We start from the raw sequence: 27947 nt of genomic DNA on the forward strand, positions 1-27947 counted from the left end.
CAATCCCTTAGACAGCCCCCCAAAAGGTAGAACAGCGGACAAACATTCCATTTTTCTTTTTCCCTCCAAGGGAGAAGCCACAAATTAGGCATTTTCTCCTGCTCACCTGAGGCTGGCTTGAGGAAAGGAATATCTTAGGTGAACTGCAATGGCTTTTCTTACCCCTGTAAATGCAGCTATTCTTGGATTTGTACCTCTCCGGGGCACTACAATTTCTTAAGTGCTTGCTGGAGTTTTCATAAAGGCTTTTGGACCATATATTGTTAAGTTAGTGTCTCGAGGTTACAAAGTCTGGAGCTTCCTATTTCTTCATCTTACTGATACCACTGTCAATGATACCACTGTCTAAGACAGCTGTCAATTTTTATTGCTATTAGATGTGAGTGCATTCCTTTCCTATGATACGCCCATTCTTTCTAGTTTGCTATTTCAAATCTGCAGACTTGAGAAACCAGATAACTTGGCTTTTTAAGAAGGTTATGACTTATAAACATAAATGGTTTATAAAAACAAAACTGTTCATTCAGGGTACAAATTTAAACAACAAAACAAAAAGGAACAGAACTGAGAAACTAAGGATGAAGATTTCAGACCACTATTTTCAGAGGTCCACTTACTGTTGGTGCTGGATGTGTTTCCTCGGCCCAAGATTAACAAAGTCAGACTTCTGAATACATAAGGTATACTTTCATTGCTATATGACAGCCTTATATTTGTTCTGCATTTCTGTAAAAACCAGTGTCTTAAAGCTCTGGATTTTGCTTCTAAGCAACACAAGTCACACTCTATTTAAGCCTTCTCTCCTGGTTGAAAGAGCACTTTCTCTTAGTGCCTGATCCTTCCAAATATAAAATGCCACCTGTAAGTTTCATGTATTGTTTCCTCACCAGTCATATTGAGTACCACCAATAGGTTTATGCATCCTTATCAGTAAGTCAATCCATAAATTCACTGAGCAGCCTGCCTCCTTGGATATATGCTGTATCTATAAACATGTTTAATTCAAATCTGGTCCCACCATCCAGGAATTAATCTAACTTCAGAGAAAAACTAAGAAGTAGAGTGAGGAGGTGACATATGCTCCCAGAGTGACCTGGAGTTGCAGAATTCTGGAGCCTAATTATAGGTACATGCTTCACACACATTTCCTATTTAAGTGTCTGAAGCCATATTGATATCAGAATCAAGACTGGACTGAGAGCTTTTCTGCAAATCAATATTCCTGGTTTCAAGGAAGTCATTGGCACAGGACCTGTGAAGGCCTGGGTAGCCTTCCTGTAAGGGAGCATTCCACTATTACCTCAGCCCCAAAAGAAAGAACTGATTCCATTTGCACTCCTTGCCAATAGATAAGGAATGGCTAGACATTAGCAACTGTGGAGGGCAAGCTGGTGGTAATGATGAATGAGTGAATGGACGAACAAATGATCATTTAATCAATCCATCCACTAAAAGGTAATCACTACTAGTCCATGCTTTATTATGTAACCACAGCTAGGGGACCCTGGTATAGATTTTCCTGTCCTTTCAGACCAGGAGTCATTGACTCTGGGTTGGAAAAGATAGGACGACAATCCACCAGCCAAACTTACCCTCCGATATAAAAAAAATGTAAGACATTTGAATTCTCAGCAGTGAGATTCTTGTTCAACTTCCTCAATTTGGATACTCAGCTTACCTCAAATTATATAATAGTTTGCAGAAGAAGGTTGCATGGGCACAAGCTTCTATCATCAGTCCCCGAGAACGGCCCTGCAAATACAGCCAGATACGATCTTCCTCTGGAACCCCATACTCAAACTGCAGGGACTCAAGGTCCTGGAGCATATCCATTTCCAAGCCACTATTTCCTGCAGTGATAGATACTAATCAGTTTGGCTCCCTGTCCTGGTAGAAGAAGGGTCTATGTAGGAGGTGTGTGTATGATGGTATGTGTGCCCAGGTCACAAGCACTCACACTGGTGGGCTTCAGCAACTCTCTACTCCCAAATTCTGAACTTGGAATTCACCTCTCTTGAATTCACACTCTAGAGTGAGAGTGTTTGAGGATTCCTAATCACTGGCTTCCCATGAATCCTGGACTCATGAAAAATCTGTACAGAAACCCAAAGTGTTGTTTCTCCACACGGGTTACAGGCACTATTTTTGGCAGATGAATTTACAACAGCAATTGAGTTTTACAGGTATTCTTGAGCCAGGATGTTCTCCCTTCCATTCCCTCCTGCGTTTTGGAAATAGGACTGAACACATAGAACCACATTTCAAAGAAATGCTTCCCTTTCACTGAACTCTGTTCTCCACAGGGTAGAAAAGAACCCAAACTAAATATCACTGTCCCCTGTCTAGGACAGGGACATCTAGATTTTATAAACTAAACTCAAAGTCATATAAACCCATCTACATATATCTATCACCAAACAGAGAAGATTGGCTCTGCTCCTCAGTACTTCTGATCCTGGAAGGTAAGAACTACATTTCTAAGGAGAATTACCCAAGAAACTTGTGATTATGACTCCTTAACTACCAGATTACAGTCTCTGAGTCTTAAAGGGGCCAGCCCCACTTAGAGGTTTTCCTGAGCTGAATATCAGGACATGAGTTCCTTCTACTACTTCTAGGAGTACCACACTAGAGCAGTATGAAACCCTCCTTTTCCCAAAAGAAGATTCTGGATTTCTAGGGGTTTTTTTTTGCAGACTAGAATATCTTACAGATCTTAGCACTACTTGAGTTAGTTTACAACTCCTTTTTGTGTTCAAGAAACCAACAAAAATTTTTTCAGGTGAAACCCACATAACATAAAATTCGCCATTTTAAAGTGAACAATTCATCAATACATTCAGAATGTTGTGCTACCACCTCTATGTAGTTCCAAAATACTTGCATATTCCCAAAAGGAAAGCCTACACCCATCAAGCAGTTACTCCATATCCCGCCCCACCCTCAGCCTCTGGAACCACCAGTCTGCTTTCTGTCTGGATGGATTTACCTATTCCAGATATTTTATATAAATGGAATCATACAATATGTGACCTTTTGTGTCTGGCTTCTCTAATCCCTTTTATAGGAAGGCTGTTATGTGACACAATCTCTTTAAAAGCAAAGTCTCACCCAGGCACAGTGGCTCATGCCTATAATCCCAGTACTTTGGAAGACTGAGGCAGGTGGATCACTTGAGGTCAGGAGTTCGAGACCAGCCTGGTCAACACGATGAAACCCCGTCCCTACTAAAAATACAAAAATTAGCCAGGTGTGATAGCACATGCCTGTAATCTTGGCTACTCAGGAGGCTGCAGCAGGAGAATTGCTTGAACCTAGGAGGTGGAGGTTGGTTGCACTGAGCAGAGATTGTGCCACTGCACTCCAGCCTCAGTGACAGAACGAGACGCCATCTCAAAAAAAATAAAGTAACATAAAACAAAAGCAAAGCCTCTACACTTGAAATGTGGGGCATGGAAGTTCTCATCAAACCCAAGAAACACTTCCTTACACCAAAACAGTCAGTAGGTCATCCTAATGTTGCTAAGTAATGCTTCCTTCTCCAAAGGAAAAAGAAGCTCAAAACCTCCTAGATCAGTATGACCAATGCAGCATACAAGTTGTACAGACATGAATTACATGAATTCTAGGCCTATCCTTTACTTATGCATTCTCAAAAGTGGGGATCAGTTGTTACTGTTTTGTATCATGTCACCTTGGCTAGGCTGAACTGCAATTTCCAGAATTCCCTTCCCTGTATGTTTCTGGTTAAGGTGGACCACCGGAGATATTTCTGTGCAAGACCAGGAGGGTGGAAATGAACAGCAACCAACCTGTGTTTCAGTGTGCATAATCAGGGGAAGTACTTTTGTAGTTCACACATGGTGCTGTTTATCTGCTGGGTACCTTGCTGGTGAGGGGCAACAGTTGGACCTGTAACTGCTACATCTTCCCTGGTTCCTCCTTCAGTTGCTCACTCCTGGGCTGGGTGTTTTTCGGTTCCATGACAAAGGCCACTAGCTTTTCCAGCAGCGGGACACCCACTTCATGAAGGTTGGAGGCTGTGAGAACTGACATGGGTCCTAGTCCCTGCTCACTCACTTTATAACGATCTTCCCGTCTTCACGGCCTTCCCTATGGATTTCAAGCTCTACCACTGGACATGAAGACAACTACCTTAATCAGACCCTCCAGCTGCCATATTTGAGTGGAAGTACTCAAACAGAAAAGACAGGCTCTACTCCTCAGTACTTCTCATCCAATTTCTCTAACAGGTCAGAGAAAGGTCAAATGTCTCTAACAAACTGCATATATAGATTAGATTAGATAATGCATATATATGCCCAATGGTTCTGCTTCTCTAAATGAACCCTAACAAATATACTAGTTAATAAAGTAACCACTATTTGTTTGAAGATGAACCAATAATTTTAGTACAATCTAGCAAATTAAACTCTTGTTTCTTCAATAGCAAGAAGGATGATCAAGAAAGGAACTAAACATGAGGTTACCTGGAATTGCAAAGTGGAGGAGCAAAAGCTGGAGTCTGATCCCCTTAAAGCAGAGTTTCTTAACACCGGTGTTACTAACGTTTGGGCAGGATAATTCTTTGTTGTGGGGCTGTCCCGTGGATTGTAGGACATTTAGCAGCATCCCTGACCTCTACCCACTGGATGCCAGTAGCACTCCTAGTGTGGCAACAGAAAGCAACTTCGAACATTGCCAAATGTCTCTTGAGGGGCAAAACTGCCTCCAGTTGAGAACCATATTGCCTTAAAGCATGGTATGTGCCTCTGTAAGAGCATCTTCTCTTTTCTTTCTGTGACTTCACCCACTCCACAGTCACAGGAGCACAGAACTCTACAAAATGTTAGCTGGGTGTGGTGGCACGTACCTGTAGTCCCAGCTACTCAGGAGGCTGAAGCAGGAAGATTGCTTGAGTCTGGGATGTCAAGGCTGCAGTGAGCCATGAGGGTGCCACTGCACTCCAGCCTGGGTGACAGAGCAAGACCATGTCTATTTAAAAACAGGCCGGGTGCGGTGGCTCACGCCTGTAATCCCAACACTTTGGGAGGCCAAGGCAGGAGGATCACCTGAGGTCAGGAGTTCAAGACCAGCCTGGCCAACATGGTGAAACCCCGCCTCTACTAAAAATACAAAAATTAGTTGGGCGTGGTGGCAGGCGCCTGTAATCCCAGCTACTCAGGAGGCTGAGGCAGGAGAATCATCTGAACCTGGGAGGTGGAGGTTGCAGTGAGCTGAGAGCGCCACTGCACTCCAGCCTGGGTGACAGAGCGAGACTCCGTCTCACAAACAAACAAACTCTATAAAATTTTAGATTATCTAATGAATCCAGAGAAAGAAAGGGACTCACCCAGCATCACATAACTAGTTAGTGGTAAAGCTGGAAAAAGTCAGGCTTCTGTTAACCATATAGCCCTGCTTTGCCATAGCACTGTTACTCTATAACCTGACATGTGCTGACAGGCTGCTGAATGCAGTCATTGAGGAAGACTTGTAATGATCCTAAGATCTTGAGCAATTATTTCATCATTCTGCACAAAACCACCAGGAGCAGGAGAGAAGGCACCAAGGAAGAAATACTTTTATTAGGAGTCTACGCATGTCAGAAAAACCCAGTTCAGTCACAGAAAAGGAGGCAAATATTGGTACAGAGGAAGAATCCAAGTGTGAAAATAAAACCTCCATCTAAATATCCTAACAGAAATGCTGCTGAGTTTAGCCCAGGTGAAACTTCTGAAAGCTCCTGGTGAAATGAGATTTTTGCATAAAGAGAGAGCTCTCCAGCACTGCTGCATCTGAGCTTCTTAGAAAGTGACAGGTCTGGGCTAGCAGTAGAGGAAGAGATAAAGGGGATGTCTCATCACCCAAGCAAGGTCATCTGTGTTCAAGTGAGAGAAGAACCTTAGGGTTTTGGACAGAGTAAACTGGGCAGCAGAGGGGAAATGGCTGAGGAAACACAATGTCTAGGCAATGTGTGGCATAATGTGGAGGGGTCTGTGCAGTCTGGTGTGAGTGCATCTCCAGCAGGTCTTGGGAAACACTGGCATTCCTTCCTGAGGCCATTTTGGTTCTGTTCTGACTTCATTCAGAGCAGAACTGCCAATGTCCAGCACCAAGTCCTGGATCATAATTAGCTGAGTGGAATGGAGTGGTCACCCTATGACACCTGTACTTCTTCCTTTCTGGAGCAGTCACTTTTCTCAGACCAAGTGAGATCTTACCCAGTAGGGGCCCAATCTAGAAATCACTCCCACCTTCATATGAGCACCAGGTGGAGAGAATCATTCTCACGAGTCAAAGCTTTAGATCTCAATCCTCAGATGATGTTCCTTGGACAGAAGTTCAGTCTGAAGTTATCTGTGTCAAGAGTAGCTGGCACTGCCTGTTGATAATGGGCCCGAGCGATGTGATGCTGCAGCTCTCTCAAAGAGGAGCTCTCTCTACTTTCACAGGCAGGAAAGGAGGAAATGAGGCAGGTTTCAGGGTAGTCAATGCCACTTAATTCTTCCATCGAATTTGCTGTGGAAAGAGGAAACAATGAAGGTGTATGATCAGTTTTCACTTATCCCTATAGCAAGGCAGAGAAAATGCAACAAAACAAGGCTCATAGCTAGGTAATGTAAGGAAAAGAAAAAGTAGAATCAGATCGGGAGGTAGGTGATGTTGAGAAATTTTTAAAAATATGTGGGGGAGTTCATTTATTCAAAGATGCATGAAACACCTATTTTGTATTTTATAAGCCTAATTTTGGTCATTTGACTCTAAAGTAGGTCCCAAAATACCTAACAGGGAACTAACTTTCATATTAACAAAAAGCTCAGTAATTTCATGCTGTGAGAGATGAACCAGCTGTGCTCCCCAGATAGCTAACATCTATTTCACCCACTTCTTATTTTCAATAGGTAGGTCCCATCCATCCCCATGAGACCATACAGTTTGGATATTCTGAATCTGAAACATGTTTTCATACTTTCAATATTTAGTTTCTCCTACCTGCTAGGTTTAACTATTATCAGAGCATTACAGTTAAGTCTTAGCTTGAGGTCCCCAGATTACTCCCCTATCATACTGCATCTCAGGAGTAATTTCTGCTATTCAAAGCAGTGCTTTTGACATTGTGGCCATAGGAGAGCCTTACATCCATGTGGATTAGCCAACTGCAATCCTTCCAGGCCTTGGGAACATACACTTGGTACTGTTTTGTGAACTGTCTCCTGAGCCTGCTGGAGGGATAAACTGTAGCTGCTCACCGAGCTGCTAAGAAGAGCATCAATCTTCTCCTCCTCTGCTGATCCTTTATCTACCTTACTCCTGTATGCTAGCAACTGTTGACGATCCTTCAGGTCCCGGCAGGTCTGTGCATCAAAACAAACAATGCGAACCTCCAATCAGCCTTCTGTACAGGGTTCTTTTTGCCCAGGATGGTCTCAAACTCCTGGGCTCAAGCAATCGTCTCTCCTCAGGCTCCTGAGTAGCTGGAACTACAGGTGTGTGCTACTGTGCCCACATGAGGGCTTATTTCTTTTTGTCATTATCACTTTGACCCAAGGCTCAAAGAGAGGCTAAGAGGCTATAGTGGATGACAGTGGGGTCCAATGCCTACAGAACTCCATGTTGGAGAGAAGACTACACAGCTTATGTAGCTTGATTTAGTTCTATGAATTCTCTAAGTATGACAAGTTTATAAAAACACAGAGAAACCAGTCAGAGGACTGGGAAAATAATACAGGAATGCTGGTCTCCAAACGAACTCTTGCCAGATTATTCTGTTCATTCAGCCAAAACTGGTGGGAGCACCTCAGGATCTTGGACAGAGAATATTATAATCCCCACCACTGCCCCCCCCTCCCCCGCCACTGAGGATCTAACGGAGGACTCCCATTTCTTGGGGACTCACATCAATGACGACATCATGGCACTTGAACTTAGTGGCTAAGTTCAACTTTGTGTCCACATCTTCCACCAGATTGACATATTCCTGTAATATCTGTGGGAAGAGGTACTTCCGATTAATGATTCAAAGACCCATAAGGCACAGAGCTCTACAAGGTAGAAAAGAAAGTCCTGAAGACGGCAAAAGAGTTCAACAGCGAATGTTTACAATTTCCGTCATCAACCATAGGACTAGTTCTGCAATGGGAATGAGGTAATGCTACACAGTACTTCCATGCTGCCTCAGTAAGCAGGAAAGAGCGCACTTCTCCTGATCCTAGAGCCAGATACACACGCCAGCAATGACAGTGCTCTAGATCTGATCCAGTGCTCTGCTCCTTTTTCCCTGATGTCTTTTCTCCACGAGTTCTGCTTCTCTATCATTTGAACGGTACATCAATATTCCACTTGGGCTAACATAGTAGATGCTACTCAGAGAGGACAGTTTGGAATTGTTTCTAAAGGGGAGAAAGGGAGAGAATTTCAATCCCTGGCCTTTTCTATCTTGAGGCCTATTGCAACCATTGTGCTGCCTTTAAAGGAAAACAAGGGCAGATCGGGTTTCCCATCACTGACCAGTAAAAGGCTTAAAGTTAGGTATCCGAGAATATCCTGTACCCAACTCTCTTTAGGAGCCATTACCTGCACAGGGGCATTGTTCTTGTGCAAAATTTCAACAACCCGATGGAAGCCAATGGGTGCTCTCTTCTTGGTATAGCCCAGCCAGTTCTGAAAAAGGAAGATGGGGCAGCAGTAGGTAGGCCAGGCACACTCAACACATTCTAGGCTAGTCTATGTTTTACGATCAGACCAGAATAATGTGATGGGTGGGTGGAGGTGCTGAAGGATACAGAAATAATGAGAAATGAATTTTTCAGAAAAATCAAGCTATCTGAGAAAGTGGAAATGAATCAGGTTTGAAATAACTTCTTAGATCTATAGAAATGAATGCAGGGAAAAGTCTTGAAATACTACTAAATGGGATAAGTAACTTACTTAATATTTGTAGTATGAACTTATCAATGTAGAAAATAATTCCATCTTCCATATCTTTATAAGTATAGATGTTTATTTGCAAATTCATGAGGGAAGGTCTAAACTTTTAACAGTGTTTGCCTTGAGAAAGGGGGTGAGATAGGAGTAGGTAGAAAATGAAAAAGGAACTTCACTCTTTCTATACTTTAATACAGTGTTTGATTTTGACAACAGACATGTATTGCTTTGTTAATACAACTAATTAAATAATTAACAAATGGGAAAAACAGAAAAAATTTCAAACCTACAATGGAAAAACAGATATTTAAAATGTAAACCAATTCATATGGAATCACCAAAGATCCCACATAGCCAAAGCAATCAATGTTAAAGAAAAACAAAATGGAGGCCGGGTGCGGTGGTTCATGCCTGTAATCCCAGCACTTTGGGAGGCCGAGGTGGGAGGATCACTTGAGGCCAGGAGTTCAAGACCAGCCTGGCCAACACGGTGAAACCCTATCTTTACTAAAAATACAAAAATCAGCTGGGCATGGTGGCACATGCCTTTAATCCCAGCTACTTGGGAGGCTAAGGCAGGAGATTAGCTGGAACCTAGGAGGCAGAGGTTGCAGTGAGCCGAGATTGCGCCACTGCACTCCAGCCTGGGTGACAGAGCAAGTCTCCATCTCAAAACAAAAAAAAAGGGGGGGTGGGTAGGGGTAGGAGGCAACATGCTTCATTATTTCAAATTATATTACAAAGTTATATATAGTAATCTAAACCTTACAGTGCTGGCATAAAAACAAACACATAGACCAGTGGAATAGAATAGAGAGCCTAGAGATAAACCCAAGCATACATGGACAGCTAATTTTCAACAAAAGCACCAAGTGGATCCAATGGGGAAAGGATAGTCTCTTCAACAAGTGCTGCTGGGAAAACTGGATTTCCACATGCAAAACAATGAAATTAGACCTTTATCTTACACCATACACAAAAATCAACTCAAAATGGATAATAGACCTAAGCATAAGACCTGAAGCCATAAAACTCCTAGAAGAAAACATGGGAAAAAGCTCCCTGACATTGGCCTTGGCAATGATTTTTTGGATATCACACCAAAGGCTCAGACTACAAAAGCAAAAAATAAATTGGATTGCATCAAACTAAAAAGCTGCATGTGGCAAAGGAAACAATCAAAATGAAAGGCAGCCTATGAGTTAGAAGAAAATATTTGTAAACCACATATCTGATAAGGGATCAATATCTAAAACATATAAAGAACTTGCACAAGTCAATAGCAGAAATAAAAATTACTAGATTTAAAAAATGGGCAAAAGACTTGAATGGACATTTCTCCAAAGAAAACATGAAAATGGCCAAGAGGTATATGAAAAGGTGATCAATATCACTAATCATCAGGGAAATGCAAATCAAAATTACAATAAGATGTCACATCACACCTGTTAAGATGGCTGTTATCAAAAAGACAAATGATGTGTTAGCAAGGGTGCGGGGAAAGGGAACTCTTGTGCCCTGTTGGTGGGAATGTAGACTGGGGTAGCCAATGTGGATAACAGCCTGCTGTGAGCTACGGTCATGCCACTGCACTTCAGCCTGGGTGAGTGTGAGAGCCCCTCTCAAAAAAATAAAAATAAATAAAAATAAAAATAGAACTACCATATGACCCAGTGATCAATCCTTCTTTTGCGTATATACCCAAAAGAAATGAAATCATCACCTCATAAAGATACTTGCATTTCCACATTCATTGTAACACTATTCATGAGATGTTAACTATTCATGAAATGTAACTATTATAAGTTATTGCTGAGAATTTAAATGTCTATAACTTACAAAAATAATAAATAAATAATTCCCTCCCCCCAAAAAAATAGCCAAGATAAGGAAACAATTTAAGTGTTCATTGACAGACAAATGGATACAGAAACTATGGAACTATGGTATATATATACATACACGCTGGAACATTAGCTTTAGAGATCTAACTACAAGATGAGGACTGTAGTTAATAATATTGTACTGTAATCAGGAGTTTTGCTAAATGAGTAGATTTTAGCTGCTTTTGCCACAAAAAATAATTTGAGATGATAGATATGTTGATTTGATTCACTATAGTAACCATTTTACTATCTACGTGTAACTCATAACATCTTATTGTATAACTTAAATATATACAATATATAATAACATTTATCTTTAAAAAAAAGAAGAAAGATAACAAGTGCTGGCAAGGGTGTAGCAAAAAGAGACCCCGGTATACTGTTGTCGGTGGGAATGTAAATTAGTGCAGCCATCATGAAAAACAGTATAGGCATTCCTCAAAAATGTTTAAACAGAACTAAAGTATTATCCAGAAATCCCACTACTGGGTATATATCCAAAGGAAATGCAATCAGCATCTCACAGAGACATCTACACTCCTATGTTTATTGTGGCATTATTCACAAGAGCGAAGATATGGAAATAACTTGTGTCTACTGATGCATGAATCGATAAACCAATTGTGGTACATATATACAATGGAATGTATTCAGAACTTAATAAGGAGATCCTGACATGTGACAGCATGGATGAACCCGGAGGACATTATGCTAAGTGAAACAAGCCAGACACAGAAAGGAAAATAACTTCCTGATCTCACTCATACGTAGGATCTACAAAAGTCAGACACATAGAAAGTAGTTTCCAGAGAGGGGAAAATGTAGGTCAAAGTTGTAGTTATGCAGGATGAATAAATTTAGAAATCTAATGTACAGCATGAGGACTACAGTTAATAATAGTGTGGTGTATACTGGAAATTTGCTAAGAGAGTGAATTTTAGGGGCTCTTACCACACTCACAAAAAATGGCTAACTGTGAGATGATGGATGTTAATTGGTGTGACTGTATAATCATTTCACTATGTATATGTAGATCAAAACATTACGTTATACCTTAAATATATACAATAAAAATTAATTTAAAAAAAGGCAAATCAGTAGAGACATGACAACCAAACTCAATGCAAGGTCTTTGATTGGATCCTGATAGAAAAAAATACAGAAGCAAACCAAAACCAGCTATAAAGAACTAATTTAAATATGGACCATGATTAAATATATATTATTATATTAATGTTAAATTTTTTTAGTGATAATTATATATCTATATATATGTAATTTTTTTTTTTTGAGACAGGATTTTACTCTTGTTGCCCAGGCTGGAGTGCAATGGTGCAATCTTGGCTCACTGCAACCTCTACCTTCTGGGTTCAAGCAATTCTCTTGCCTCAGCCTCCCAAGTAGCTGGGATTACAGGCGCACACCACCAAGCCCAGCTAATTTTTGTATTTTTAGTAGAGATGGGGTTTCACCATGTTGGCCAGGATGGTCTCAAACTCCTGACCTCAGGTGATCCATCCACCTCGGCCTCCCAAAGTACTGGGATTATAGGCGTGAGCCACCATGCCCGGCCCAATACTGTGCTTATGAAGTATTAAAGGAGAGGTGTTAAGATGTCTACAGCTTTCAAATGATTCAGAAAAGAAAAACACATAGGTATAGAAAAAGAGAAAGCATACATAGCAAAATTTTTTTTTTTTTTTTTTTTTTTTGAGACGGAGTCTCGCTCTGTCACCCAGGCTGGAGTACAGTGGCGCAATCTTGGCTCCTTGCAAGTTCCACCTCCCAGGTTCACGTCATTCTCCTGCCTCGGCCTCCCGAGTAGCTGGGACTACAGGCACCCGCCACCACGCCCGGTTAATTTTCTGTACTTTTAGTAGAGATGGGGTTTCACTGTTTTAGCTAGGATGGTCTCGATCTCCTGACCTCGTGATCCACCCTCCTCGGCCTCCCGAAGTGCTGGGATTACAGGCGTGAGCCACCACACCCGGCCAAAATTGTTAATAAATTAGTGATGTGGATAAAGACTATTATACTATTATAGTATATATTTGATTATTATATGAACTATAAAATTCATTCTTTCAACTTTTCTTTAGGTTTGAAATTTTGGAAAATAAAAAGTTGGAGGAAAAATGACCACCAGTAAGCAGAACTTGTAACATGATAGAACCCTTCTGTCTCCCAAGGCCTCAGCAGCACTAAACAGTTCCAGGGCACACACCTTTGTGGTGAATAGGGCATCCACATCATTCCAGGCTCGAAGCTTGGCACGAGCAGCCAGGGCTGTCAGCACATACTGTTTGTCTGGGATCTGGAAAGCAGAGACCAAGAAAAATTAAGGGGAAGTAGAAATACATCAATGGGGGTGCTTGAGAATTTTAGAAAAGACAGACATTAAATATTTCCTGATATTGACTCTGCTCTTAAAATCAAAACATTTCTCAGTTCAAGAACTTCTTAATTCCCAAGTCCCACCCCTGCTATAGGGCATTCAGTCTTCTCTCACTTTCCCAAACTCATTCCTTTCCACCTTCAACCTTGAATATCAAAGGACATACTGTACAGGGTTACAAAGCAACATCCACTCCATGTAGTTACCCTGATCACTCCTTTCATAACACTGACCAATTTGTATCTACCTTAAATGTCTTCTTCAGGTTGACGGGACTGCTGAATGTCCCCTAGGATGAAAGCGAAAAAGGAACTTTAGTGATATTGACTTTCCCATGTACCACCCAAGCTCTCATTTTCTCTCCCACTACAGAGACTTTCTACATCTTACTCTGTTGCCATTTAAACACAGAAGTTAATTTCAGAGAAAAGCTCCATTGGGAATAGTCAGATACCAGTATAAGCTGGCTTATCGGGCACTGGATTAATAAGTATGGTGCTTTTTCCCATTTTCTGCTAATCCAAATAAGGGGAAAATGTCTGCCTGTTATCATGGAATCCAAACTTCTTCGAAAAATTTAGAAAGAAAAAAGAACGGCCGGGCCCGGTAGCTCACGCCTATAATCCCAGCACTTTGGGAGGCCGAGGCAGGTGGATCACGAGGTCAGTTCAAGACCAGCTTGGCCAACGTGGTGAAACCCCATCTCTACTAAAAATACAAAAAAAAATTAGCCAGGAGTAGTGGCACACGCCTGTAATCCCAGCTACTCAGGAGGCTGAGGCAGGAGAATTGCTTGAACCTGGGAGGCGGAGGTTACAGTGAGCCAAGATCACACCACTGTGCTCCAGCCTGGGTGACAGAGCAAGACTCCATCTCAGAAAAAAAAAAAAAAGTATCCACAGCTACTTGCTACCCTGCTGCTCTTCTCCACACCATGCTAATCCATTTGAAATCACGGACCTTTGAACAGAGACTTTTACAGGTAACAGCACCAGGGATAGAACTTGCTATGCTAGCATGCCAGCTCACTTGAAGCCACAAACCTTACAAACCTCTTCCCTCCTGGCCAGATGAGACCCTCTTATCCCTGGTGAGGGCCAGGAAAGCTTCCAGGTGGATTTCTGAGAACTATACATACCCATTATTAATAGAGTACATAAAAATACTGGATTTGAACTATGTTTTTTGTGGAATCTTCCATATTTTGCCTGTACCTCAGCCTCCGTGTAGTGATAGAAGCAGGAGTAGAAAAGCGTTGTCACTAGTGGCATGTTGAGGATGGAAGCTTTGCGGGGGTGCTTTCGGAAGATCTCAGTCTGTCCTGCTGATTCTAGATGGCGATCATTTGCCTATGGTAGAGTGAGCCAAGTAAAAAACAAAACAAAACAAAACAAAAAAACAAAAACAACAACAACAAAAAACAATGTCCATGGAGTAGAGGCAGGAGAAAAGTCTTTTAATATTACAGCTGTTGTGTTTCCCACCCGAGGAGTGAAAACAAAGAAGAGAAAAAGAAAGAAATTGCCTAGGAGATCCCCAGGGTAGTTTAAAATCCATAAAGTGATCATGGATCCACGTTGGATGGAAACAAATAGAAGTGGTGATGACATGGGAGATTTGGGATGAAGAAGAAATACTTCCAGGTTAACAGCTGGTAAGAGGAAAAAGGATCCTAAAAACAATGGAGGAAGGGGGTTATTGTATAGAGGCAGAAAATGAAAGGCTTTTAGAAACCAACAAGAAATGACCCACGTGCAGAGTATAGAAATCTCCTAGATGCTGAATGGCACTGAGCCTTGGCACTGACGCGGAAAATGTGGAGATGAGGAGTCTAACCTCAATAATGATCTGGCGTTCCAGAAGCGTGTAATGGTCCTGTATGTGTGCAGAATCTTCTGCTGAAAATGGCAAGCTGGTAGAGTGCCAGAAGGTTAGTATTTTTCTCTATTCGAAAAAGGAAACAAACCCAACTAAACCAAATCACCAGCATAAGTATAAGAGGCTCATGGTGCCTCACAAGTCTGATCTCAGTTCACCTTTAGAGCGTCCCTTACAAGAAGAAAGACATAGCGTGAATGGCGTGAATTTCATATTAAAGGTTTTGCCAATTCAAGAGGGATCCTGAAAGTCCACAAAATACTTATAGTCACTTATAATTTTGCTGATAAATGAATTAGGATCTTCTCATTTTGGAAGCTGGAATATTTGGTGAACCAGTCACAAAGCTAATGAGTGAGCCTAGGCAACTGCCCATCATCCACATCCCAGTGAAATTCTGTGGCTTGTGCTTAACTTACTAAGGGGACACCTAGATTTGTTAGCCATTATTTTATTGCAGAGTACAAAAGGCAAATTAAATTACATGGCATGGTGGTATGTTTATAGATTGACAAATATCACAAATGTCAAGGGTCCTATCTTCAACACTGCATTATGCTTTTTGTTTGTTTTGAGATGGAGTCTCTCTGTGTCGCCCAGGCTGGAGTGCCGTGGAGTGATCTTGGCTCACTACAATCTCCACCGCCTGGGTTCAAGCAATTCACCTGCCTCAGCCTCCTGAGTAGCTGGGACTACAGGCGCATGCTGCCACGCCCAGCTAATTTTTGTATTTTTAGTAGAGACGGGGTTTCACCATGTTGGCCAGGATGGTCTTGATCTCCTAACCTTGTGATCTACCCACCTCAACCTCCCAAAGTGCTGGGATTACAGGCGTGAGCCACCACACCCGGCCGCATTATTGTTATACATGAAGATGCTGAGGGATAGCATCTTGCCAAAAAGTTATGTGGTCAGTCAATGGGGAAGGCCAGGAACAGAAGTCAGATTTTAAATGCCCAGTTCACAGGTCTATCTTTTAAAAAGTACTGCATTATTCCCCATACTCTGCGCACTCCAGGAAGAACTCTGAGTTTTAATTGCACTATTCCAGATAAGTTTTAGCCACAGTGAATTTTTAGAAGAGATAAATTAGAGAGATGCTTTAAATTCTAGTTACTTCACTATTTTAACTTTTCTCCTTGTTTTCCAGAGGCCATATAACATATCTCAGTATATGGTAACATTAAATGGATTTCACTGATATAATCAAATTTCTAAACTTGAAGCCAGGAAATCATGTCACACGAGGAATGGCTGAAACAATCATGAGCGCTGAACCTAAAGAAGCAAGGACTACTTGGGAGATGCTACACCTGTCTCGAAAGATACAGGGAAGCAAGTTTCAGCTTAACATAAGGAAGCACTTTCCAACAATGAAGGTTGTTCAAAAACAAACTGAGCTGTTTCAAGAGCAATGGGCACCCTGTCACAGGAATATGCAGAGCTGGGTTTTGTAATAATTTAAATTCTGGATGAAAGCTTGCCCTGGATCAGTGGTTCTTGAACTTTGGGGTTTCAAGGACCAGTAACACTGAAAAAAATGCATCAGGTCCCTAAAGTATTGCTATCTTTTTATTACCTAAGATCACAAAAAAAGGTACAATGCATTTTGGTACCAAATAAGAGGAGAAAAGTGAGGACAATAAAAGATAACATTTCAAATTAAATAAATTTGGCTTTAGGAAAAAAAATCTCTTTACATTTGTCTTTTTTTTTTTTCTCGGTTTACCACTAAGCAGTGGAAACTCTGCTGGGGACTAGTGTGTGAACACCACTGCATGAGGCGACCCTGAATGATGCTGGTATGATTCATTGTTAGCTCTTCCCTTCCTGCCTATCCATTCCACCCTTTTTAATTTTCTTCATTCCTTCTGGGTAAAGGTATTGATACTTAAAATCATTTCTCCCCCATACTTACCCAATACAGGTCTTAAGAAATTCTTTTCGTTTGTCAGGGTCCTGAATGTTCAAATGCTCTCGATAATGAGATAGCTACAAAAAGCAGAAAAAGGCTTTGAGGTGTTTTGTCTCCTTAGATGAGGGAGATAGCTGAATAACTGAACTTCCCATGCTTTTAAAAAAACCAAATTCTTCATTTCTCGGTATAAATGGTTATGGGGGGCGGGTGGGGGGATAGGCAAAGAGTGACTACATATCATTAGTAGGTTTATCTATAACTGCACTGTACAATACAATAGCCACTAGCTACAACTGTTTCTTTAAATTTAAATTAATTAAAGTAGAAATTCACCTCCTTAGTTAACACTAGCTACTTTTAAAGAACTCAATAGCTACATGTGACCAGGGCTACTATATTGGACAACATAAATATGTATATATATTTTTTTTTGAGATGGAGTCTCGCTTTTGTTGCCCAGGCTGGAGTGCAATGGCACAATCTCAGCTTCTTGCAACCTCTGCCTCCCGGGTTCAAGTGATTCTACTGCCTCAGCCTCCCGAGTAGCTGGGATTACAAGCACCCACCACCATGCCTGGCTAATTTTTGTATTTTTAGTAGAGGCACGGTTTCACCATCATGGTCTTGAACTCCTGACCTCAGGTGACCTGCCCCACCTTGGTCTCCCAATGTGCTGGGATTACAGGTGTGAGCCACCGCGCCCGGCCCAAATATGAAATATTTCTATCATCATAGAAAGTTCTATTGGCCAGTGCTGATCTATATAATGAAGCACTGAGTAGATACAGTACTGAGCTTTACCTTTAAGTTTCACTTTAGCCTCAGTATTTAACCGAAAATGAATATTTTGCTTCAGATTTAGATTTTGAAAAATCAAAGAGCTAAATGCATATTTCAGTGTTATTTCTGGCACCCTTGACCATGTACATGATCAATGGTAGTATGATCATGTCAACATCTAACAATTAGCATCAGTAATATAAATAGGGCATGTCATTCTGACTCACTGTTCATAAATATTCACAGATTGAGCCAACAGCTGTATATAAAAATATAAATGTAAAAATATAAATAACATAAAACAGAATAACAGAAATTATATATCATAATCCAATCTTTGTAAAACATTTCATATAAAATAGTTGGTGTACAATCATTCCTAATAATAAAGAAAGTAATCTTTAAGAGGTATAGTTAATTTTTTGTTATTCAATTCCATTTCAGCCTTAGGTCTTTCAGGAAAAGTTCTTCTTGGGAAACCTTCATATTCTGTGGACATACACTAAAAGTGTACTATCAGCTTTGCCACTTCCAAAGTTTACAAGGTTGAAAAATTCAAAATCTATATACAACAACATGCATGATAAATCATCTTCAATTCAAACATGAGTATAAAGAAAATAAAGTTTTAGATTAAAATGAGTTACCCAAAACACATTTATTCTCACTAATCAAATTCAAAACAAAAAAGTTTATAAGAATGCTGTAAGAAGAAAAATCCTTATAGTTTTGAACTTACAGAGATTTAAAAATATAAACAGCTTTTCAGTGATTACTACAGGCTGCCAATCATTTTCAGTTGATTAAGAAAAAGGATTTTTCAGATTGTCTCATGCTTTGAATATGAAGTACAAGTTCCTTTCAGAAAACATGTTACTGAGCCAGGTGAGATGGTTCACATCTGTAATCCTAAAACTTTGGAAGGCCAAGGTGGGAGGACAGCTTGAAGCTAGGAGTTTGAGACCAGCCTGGCAAACAAACGGAGACCCCCATCTCTACAAAAAGATTTTTAAAAATTAGTCAGGTGTGGTCATGTGCACCTGTAATCTCAGCTACTTGGGAGCCTGAGGCTTGAACCAGGAATTGGGAGTCTGCAGTAAACTATATGTAAAATACATGATCATGCACCACTGTACTCCAGCCTGTCTCAAAACAAAAACAAAAACAAAAACAAACCCATGTTTCTGAAAAGCATTTTCAGTATTATATTGTAATTATGCTGTTCAAAGGTTAACAATACTTAATGTGCCAACTGAATGTGTTGTACAGTAACTAAAAAAGCAATCCTGCCATCAACAGTGCTGAGAAATCCTTTTTTTGAGACAAGGTCTCATTCTTTCACCCAGACATGACCTCCCAGACTTAAGCAATCCTCCCACCTCAGCTTCCCAGGTAGCTGGAACTACAAGCATGCACCACCATGCTTTACTAATTTTTACAATTTTTTTAGAGATGGGATCTCACTATGTTGCCCAGGCTAGTCTCCAACTCCTGGACTCTAGTGTTCCTCCCACCTCAGCTTCCCAAGTGCTGGCATTACAGGCATAAGCCACCATGCTTGGCTAGAAATTCTTATAGCTGCATTATAATGACAAGTTTTTTTTGTTTTGTTTTGTTTTTTTAACATGAATTGCTGAAGTTTTAATAATACAATTGAGTTTTTGGTAAAATTTCAGATTTATTCTTATATTCCAGGAGTTCATTCTATGATTGTGAAAATCTGCCAAAATTCAATCTTAACACTTGGCCATTGAATTCTCAGCCAAAACATGTCGGGTGTTTCATCAACTTGACCTATCTTCCTTCTTGACCCATATCTGATTTCTTAGCCTCTTAGCCTTCAACGTTTTCTTTGTGAGAAGCCAAAACCCCAAAACTCCTACCAACTAGGACCTGAAAACAACTGAAAAACAAATTACAAATTGACCAGGCCAATTTTCACATATTTATTTTTTAAAACTTATTCATAAGCCCAACCAAAAGAGCATATAAAAAGAAAAATACATCATTCAGATTAAGTTTTCAGGTTTTCCAGGTGCCTCTCTCTTCTGTATATAATCAATATCAAAGAAAATAGCTCAATCAGTCTGGGATCTTGGAGGCTGAGGTTTGGCTTAGATTTCTGGGTTTGTTTCTTTTCTGAGACAGAGTGTCGCTCTATCACCCAGGCTGAAGTGCAATGGCATGATCTCAGCTCACTGCAACCTCCCCATCCCAGGTTATAGAAATTCTCCTGCCTCAGCCTCCCAAGCAGCTGGGATTACAGGCGTGTGCCACCACACCCGGCTGATTTTTGTATTTTTAGTAGAGACAGGGTTTCGCCATGTTGGCCAGGCTGGTCTTGAACTCCTGACCTCAGGTGATCCGACCACCTCAGCCTCCCAAAATGCTGGGATTACGGGCGTGAGCCACCGTGCCCAGCCTAGATTTCTTTTTTTTTTTTTTTTTTTTTGGAGACGGAGTCTCGCTCTGTCGCCCAGGCTGGTGCAGTGGCCGATCTCAGCTCACTGCAAGCTCCGCCTCCCGGGTTCACGCCATTCTCCTGCCTCAGCCTCCCGAGTAGCTGGGACTACAGGCGCCCGCCACTGCGCCCGGCTAGTTTTTTGTATTTTTAGTAGAGACGGGGTTTCACCATGTTAGCCAGGATGGTCTCGATCTCCTGACCTCGTGATCCGCCCGTCTCGGCCTCCCAAAGTGCTAGGATTACAGGCTTGAGCCACCGCGCCCGGCCCCAGCCTAGATTTCTGTTAAACTGGTCCCCAACTGAAACAAAGGCCACACTTACCGCCAGCTCTTCTGTTCTATCTAGGAACCTGGGAAGAAGCAGAAGGGAGCAGGGCATTTGTATCTATTGATGTGTGGCAGTACAACCTCACAAAATAGAGTGCCTCCTCTAGGAGAAACACAGTTCAGACTCATTTCCCTCTATACACAAGATAAATGGTTGATCAGGTATCATTGTTCCCCTGGTCTCTCTGGCTGATCAAAAAGCAAGGACAAGAAGGTATTGCAAGGAACTAATAACTTTGTTAACAGGTCTGACAGGGAAGCTCAGAGCCACCTACTCGGGCCCACAGAAAACTTGGTTGGTTTTTTTTTTTTCCCCTAAGATTAAAGCACTATTCTCTGTCCATACAATCTTGAAAACATATTTTCTATATTGTTCTTTACTGTTTTCACGGACAGAGTACAATGTGTTTTGTCTCCCCCAAAGGCTTAGGTAAAACCTTGGAGCACCAGGACTTTTGTCTTCTGATTCTTCTTTACTCTGAATAGACCACCATAATTAACATTACCATTTTGGCTTGGAGGTGATGCCTGATAAAGCCTTGTTCGCTGGGAAAGAGGAAAGGAGGGAAGGAGGAAGGGAGGAAGCAGCCAGCCTCTGTGACCATGTCTTCTTTTGCAAATTTCTGGCTAACACCTGTAATCTTGACCCTAACCAGGTAACCTGCTTTTCCCCACCTCAGTCTTCTGGGGAGCTCATTGCTGTGCTGGAGTCACTGGGTAATCACAGTCACCTTGGGCCACATGTCAGTCTAAACAGAGGTTCTAACCATTTCCCTGACACTGAAGAAAGGACATCATGTGCGCATATTTTAATCCAAAGGTGGGAAATAGTCCCCACTGACTGGAATTAGAGGGAAGAAAAACATGATAAAAGACCTCAGACCTCTTTACCCCCAGCAGATATGCCTTTCTCTCACCAATCAGAATCCTACCTAATTTTATAGGCCCATGCAAATCTAATCACTTCCATGAGGCTTTACTTGGGTATCCTGACTGAAAATATTTCCTTCTTCTCTTCTACTGTACTTCCCACTGGTATCACTTAGAAATCAGTAATAAAAGATACCTTTATTCTACATCTTTTTTAATAAAAAAATAAATATTAATACTACAAACTAGGTATTAGGCTAAGTGCTGGCTCACATACTACCCCTTCATCTTCATAATAACCCTGTGGGTAGGTGTCATCATCTCCATGTGAGAGATGTGAAAACCTCACGAAGAGGGCTGATAACTTGGCCAAGGTCACTCTATGAATGATGTGGGAGATGTGTAATAGCATTCAACCCAAGTGCGTGTGACTCCAAAGCCTGGTTCTTAACCAGCTTGCACCTTATCATAAGCTGTGCTGTACTGCTAGTTATCTTCTCACACTTCAATAGCTTGTCGGGCAGTTGGTGTCTTTTGTTCCTTTGTATCCCTCAGAGTGTTTTGAAACAAGTACTTACTCAACTTTATAGACCAGACGATCGGTTCTTACCTGAAGAGGTCTAAAAGCAGCTTTTGATCCCCTATTTCCTTAAGGAAGTGAATAAGATGTCTCAGGGCAACCTGTCGCACCTCCAGCTCTCGGAAGAGGATCTCTGTCAGACAGTCAGGATTTAGGTTGAGAAAGATTAAAGCCTATTAGTCAAGTGTGAAATTGGTCTCCCTACTCACACATTCCAAACAATATCTCATCAAAGCCTAACAAAAGCTAAGAATGGTTTACCCCGTGTCTTAATTCACCATCAACACACTCTATGGCCTTGGGCAGCTCATAGCCATTGAGTCAGCTTTGCATTTCACACCAACCCAAACAGCAGGCACTTAGCATGGATTCTGACTTCTTCAAACCAACACAGCCATCTGAGGGGGCTCTGTGGTTAATGTAGTCATCACCCCAACGGATGCCCTCAGAGATGTGATGTGTGCTCTGAAGTCTCAGGCCACCCCAGTTGTCTCTGAAATAGACTTGACTAATGAATTCTGGTATGAAAGGCACATGGCATTCTCCCCTCGAATGTGGCAGACACCTTGCTGACTGAAGATTTCCTGCAAGCCATTCTCACCTTTGCTCAGTGTCCTCTTCAGGAAAATCAGAACCTACGGGAGAAAAGAACAAAGACTGTGCAAACTTTCCAACACAGAGTCGTGCCCTGAGCACTACAGACACGGGGCCAGCAACTCATTAGCAATCTCTGCAGGTACAGACACCAGCTCTGTATGTGATGGAAGGAAAGCCAATGGATATCTGGAACTGAGCTGTGTCTTGAGAGACCACATGCCCGTGCCCATGCTGCTGAGAGACACCTCCGTCTGAAAGAGGATATGCTCACACCTCTCCTCCCTGAGATTGTTTCATATAACACACAGTAGCCAACCTTCTGTGTCTTGGTTATAATCCAGGGTTTCACATAGGCTGGGCATGGTGACTCATGCCCATAGTTCCAACACTTTGGGAGGCTGAGGCAGGGAGATTACTTGAGCCCAGGAGTGTGAGATCAGCTTGGGCAACATAGCGAGACCCTGTCTCTACAAAAACATTTAAAAATTAGCCAGGCAAGGCCAAGCGCAGTGGCTCACGCCTATAATCCCAGCTCTTTGGGAGGCCGAGGCTGGTGGATCACCTGAGGTCAGGAGTTTGAGACCAGCCCAGCCAACGTGGTGAAACCCCGTATCTACTAAAAACACAAAAATTAGCCTGGCGTGGTGGCCCACGCCTGTAATCCCAGCTACTTGGGAGGCTGAGGCAGGAGTATTGCGCAGTGAGCTGAGATTGTGCCACTGCACACTAGCCTGGGTGACAGAGTGACACTCCGTCTCAAAAAAAACAAAAAACAAAAAAAACAAACTAGCCAGCCATGGTGGTATGCACCTGTGGTCCCAGCTACTCGGGGAGCTGAGGTGAGAGGATCGCTTGAGCTCAGGAGGTCAAGGCTACAGCGAGCCATGATCACACCACTGCACTTCAACCTGGGCGACAGAGCAAGACCCTGTCTCCAAAAAAAAAAGCAAAACAAACAAACAAAAAAAAACACAGGGTTCCACACTTAGTGCATGTGTCACCAGCTAAGCCCTTAAAGCACAGATTACTTAGAATCCTATACCTCCAAGGGGAATCCAGGATCTTTACTTAACATTTAACACGAAATGTTAGTCTGTTTGATTGGATTTTCAGAAACTAGTGAAAACAATAATTAAACAAACAACAACAAATTTGACAACTCACGGCCGTAATGACGTTTCCGTCATGCATGCTTACTGCCTCTTCTAGGAGTTGTAGTTTGTCCTGTAAGGAGCGGAATCTCTCTAGTGAGCAGACCTGGCAGAATAACACTAGAATTAGCACAAAAGAAGACAGTTTTCCTTATTCCTTTGTCTCTGGACACTAAAGAATGAGCAATAATGAAACAAAATGTCCCCAAGGAGAATCTCTTTATTTTTACACTAGGGTCCCCATAACTTATAAAACAGTAGGTTCCCACCACCCTCTCTAGTTCTAGTTCAGCCTGCTGCCCTACAAGAAGCTAATGTCCTGAAGTCTTGATAAAGTCAACAGAAATCACTTGTTCTTTTTTAAGAACCCTTACATCATAATTTGCATGCAGTAGAATGTACCCTATTTAAGTATATAGTTCAGTGATTTTTTTTTTTTTTTTTTTTTGATGCAGAGTTTCGCTCTATCGCCCAGGTTGGAGTGCAGTGGCGTGATCTCAGCTCACTGCAAGCCCCACTTCTGGGTTCACCCATTCTCCTGCCTCAGCCTCCCGAGTAGCTGGGACTACAGGCGCCCGTCACCATATCCAGCTAATTTTTTTGTATTTTTAGTAGAGATGGGGTTTCACCATGGATCTCCTGACCTTGTGATCCGACAGCCTCAGCCTCCCAAAGTGCTGGGATTACAGGTGTGAGCCACCGTGCCCGGCCAGTATCTCATAGTTTCAACTCACATTTTTTTGATAACTATAATTTTAAGTATATTTAAAAATGATTATTGATCATTCATGAATCTTCTTCTGTGATGTGTCTGGTCAACTCTTGTGCCAATTTTTTATCAGACTGTCTACTTACCACTGAGCTAAGAGATTTATCTTTTTTTTTTTTTTTTTTGAGACAGGGTCTCACTGTATTGCCCAGGCTGGAGTGCAGTGGTATGATCATGGCTCAGTGCAGCCTCAACTTCCTGGGCTCAAGCAATCCTTCCACCTCAAGCCTCCTAAGGAGTTGGGACCATAGGTGAGTACTACCACACCTGGCTAATTTTTATTTTGTAATGATGGGACCTTGCTATATTGCCAGGTTTAATAAAAGTTTTATATATATTCTGGCCAAGTGCAGTGGCTCAGGCCTATAATCCCACACTTTTGGAGGCCAAGGCAGGCAGATCACCTAAGGTCAGGAGTTTGAGACCAGTATGGCCAACATGGTGAAACCTCATCTCTACTAAAAATACAAAAATTAGCCGGGCATGGTGGCACACAACTGTAATCCCAGCTACTCAGGAGGCTGAGGCAGGAGAATCACTTGAACCTGGGAGGCAGAGGTTGCAGTGAGCTAAGATCGCGCCACTGCACTCCAGTCTGGGTAAAAGAGGGAGACTCCATCTCAAAAAAAAAAAAAAAAAAAGAAAAGTTTTATATATATTCTGGATGAAAGTCCCTTATAATACATGTGTTTTGAAACTACTTTCTCTGAGCTATGGTGGTCTTTTCATGGTTTTAACAGTGGTTTCTAAAAAATAAAAGTTTTAAATTTCGATGAAGTTCATTTTATCAATTTTTTCATTTATAGTTCATGCTTTTTGTGTCCTACGTAATAAATCTTTGCCTAAGCCAAGATCATAAAGATTTTCATCTATATTTTCTTCTAGAAGTTTTATAGTTTTAACACTTAATTTACATTTAGGTCTATGATCCATTTTTTAAATTTATTTTTTCATTCCCAATCCTTAGAACCTGTGAAGTATGATCCATTTTATCCGTTCTTTTTGAGAGACAGGGTTCCACTCTCTCGCCCAGGTTGGAGCGCAGTGATGCAATCATAGCTCACTGCAGCCTCAACCTCCTGGGCTCAATTGATCTTCCTGCCTCAGCCTCCTGAGTAGCTGGGATTATAGGCGCAAGCCACCACACCTGGCACTATGATCCATTTTGATCCATTAATTAGTATGATCATTGCCAATTCTACCAAAATTGATCTGTATATTCAAGGCAATCCCAATCAAAATCTCAGCAACTCTTTTGTAGACACTGCCAAGCTGCTGCTAAAATCGATATGGAAGTATAAGGGATCTAGAATAGCCAAAACAAGAGAAGAAAAAAGTTGACAGTTGAGAGCTTCAACAAAGTTGAAGTGTCTTGATTTCAAGATTTAGACAATAATCAAGACTGTAGTATTAGCTTAAGGATAAATAATCCAATGAACTAGAATAAAGAGTCCAGAAATAGGACTACATATATATGATCATTAATTTTCTTATTTTTTTCTTCTTGAGACAGGGTCTTGCTCTGTCACCTAAGCTGGAATGGAGTGGCACAATCTCAGCTCATTGCAGCCTCGACCGTCAGGGCTCAAGCAATCCTTCCATCAAGTAACTGTGACTAAAAACATATCCTGCTATAAAATTATAAATTATATTTATATATTTATAATTATAAATATTTATATATTTATAATTATAAATTATATTTATATATTTATAATTATAAATTATATTTATATATTTATAATTATAAATTATATTTATATATTTATAATTATAAATTATAATATACATTTATATTATAAATTAGTCACACCTGGGTTTTTTTGGGTTTTTTTGAGACGGAGTTTTGCTCTTGTTGCCCAGGCTGGAGTGCAATGGCGCAATCTCAGCTCACCACAACCTCGACCTCCTGGATTCAAGCGATTCTCCTGCCTCTGCCTCCTGAGAAGCTGGGATTACAGGCATGTGCCACCATGCCCGGCTAATTTTGTATTTCTAGTAGAGACAGGGTTTCTCCATGTTGGTCAGGCCAGTCTCAAACTCCCAATCTCAGGTGATCCGACTGCTTTGGCCTCCCAAAGTGCTGGGATTACAGGAGTGAGCCACCACGCCCAGCCTCTCACTTTTTTTTTTTTTTTTGAGACGGAGTCTCGCTCGCCAGGCTGGAATGCAGTGGCGCAATCTCAGTTCACTGCAACCTCCACCTCCTGGGTTCAAGTGATTCTCCTGCCTCAGCCTCCCGAGTAGCTGGGACTACGGGTGCCTGCCACCATGCCCAGCTAGTTTCTCATATTTTTAGTAGAGACGGGGTTTCACCATGCTGGCCAGGATGGTCTTGATCTCTTGACCTCGTGATCTACCTGCCTCAGCCTCCCAAAGTACTGGGATTACTGGGAGTACCAGTAATTACTGGGAGTACCAGTAATCCCAGTACTGGTGGTGAGCCACCGCCCCCAGCCCAGGCCTCTCACTCTTAAATGTACTTTTCCCTCTCATCCATCACTCTTTCCCCACTACCCCATCAAAGCAACAGTAATGGAGAATCAGAAATTTTGCCGCTGACTTTCAACCTTAGTGGACTTATTTTCCCCCTGAAATTCATTGAACAAATAAGAACTGAAGAGAGGTCAAACAATCTTCCCTGTGTGAACAAGCTGCCCAGCTTCCCAAAGAACCTCACAAAAATTCTCTGTCCTTACCTTTCCCTTCCGGAGGCGTCGCACTGTATCACTGGGGCTCCAGTCATTGCTGTAATCCTGGAATATTAGCAATACATGAATCCCAGGAAGTTAAGGAATCAAAGTTATCAGTGTACCAACTCCTCAACTCAAACTCAGTCTTAGTGCCTAAGGGGGAAGTACTTTGTGGGAGGGAATGGCTGTGAAAAAAAATGAAGAAACGGGACAGTTTTGTTCTGAGTTTCTCAAGGAACTAGAGCAGGGGCAATATAGGTAGGAGGAGATGGATCAAAGAGGGAGGAGCCAATTGACAAAGCCAGTGGCCCATGCCTACTGGTTCAGGACTGCAACCTCTAGATGCAATTAGAATCACGTTTTAGGATTCTAACAATTAATGCCTTTGGCCAACAGAAGGAAAGAGATAGACATTGGAGACATGTTCCTTTTCTGATCTTAGGATATATAGTTTCTTCCTTATGAAGCCATTTGCTTTTTTATTTGCTTCATGGGAATATGAGCTCTACCAAGCTTCCAGACTGCAGTGATGATCACTGGGTTTCAAAGTACAGCCTTCAAGTGGGAGCATAATGAGTAAGCAAAGTATGGCAGGGCTGAGTCAGAATATAGAGATTATAAGTCTAAGTTGCACCCTTTCCTAGCTGTGAGACCCCAGGTAAGCCCTAATGTTTAGAAACCCAGTTTTCTTATCTATAAAAGAGGGTTAAAA

At 41.6% G+C, this 27947-nt stretch overlaps 2 protein-coding genes across 7 annotated transcripts in view; both read right to left on the minus strand.

Moving 5' to 3' along the window:
• The window catches only part of NOXRED1 (NADP dependent oxidoreductase domain containing 1), a 32946-nt gene extending 27834 nt beyond the window's left edge, over positions 1-5112 (minus strand). Inside the window, exon 1 of the mRNA XM_007987402.3 lies at positions 1679-5112. Coding sequence (XP_007985593.2) covers positions 1679-1833 — 155 coding nt within the window. The 5' untranslated portion in view covers positions 1834-5112. The remainder of the gene's footprint in view (positions 1-1678) is intronic.
• A 449-nt stretch (positions 5113-5561) lies between these two features.
• The window catches only part of VIPAS39 (VPS33B interacting protein, apical-basolateral polarity regulator, spe-39 homolog), a 31106-nt gene continuing 8720 nt past the window's right edge, over positions 5562-27947 (minus strand). For 4 of the 6 annotated variants that reach the window (XM_007987411.3, XM_007987408.3, XM_007987410.3 and 1 more), the window contains 14 exons: positions 27242-27298; positions 23787-23879; positions 22627-22660; positions 22056-22158; positions 20571-20598; positions 17006-17079; positions 15046-15121; positions 14424-14558; positions 13457-13498; positions 13039-13128; positions 8578-8664; positions 7901-7990; positions 7254-7358; positions 5562-6522 (listed from right to left, as the gene is read on the minus strand). In XM_007987411.3, coding sequence (XP_007985602.2) covers positions 6502-6522; positions 7254-7358; positions 7901-7990; positions 8578-8664; positions 13039-13128; positions 13457-13498; positions 14424-14558; positions 15046-15121; positions 17006-17079; positions 20571-20598; positions 22056-22158; positions 22627-22660; positions 23787-23879; positions 27242-27298 — 1035 coding nt within the window. In that variant the 3' untranslated portion in view covers positions 5562-6501. The remainder of the gene's footprint in view (positions 6523-7253; positions 7359-7900; positions 7991-8577; positions 8665-13038; positions 13129-13456; positions 13499-14423; positions 14559-15045; positions 15122-17005; positions 17080-20570; positions 20599-22055; positions 22159-22626; positions 22661-23786; positions 23880-27241; positions 27299-27947) is intronic. The other 2 variants (XM_073011198.1, XM_007987409.3) reach the window with 2 other exon arrangements.

The sequence above is a fragment of the Chlorocebus sabaeus genome, chromosome 24 (assembly GCF_047675955.1).
Source record: "Chlorocebus sabaeus isolate Y175 chromosome 24, mChlSab1.0.hap1, whole genome shotgun sequence".
Lineage (NCBI taxonomy): Eukaryota > Metazoa > Chordata > Mammalia > Primates > Cercopithecidae > Chlorocebus > Chlorocebus sabaeus.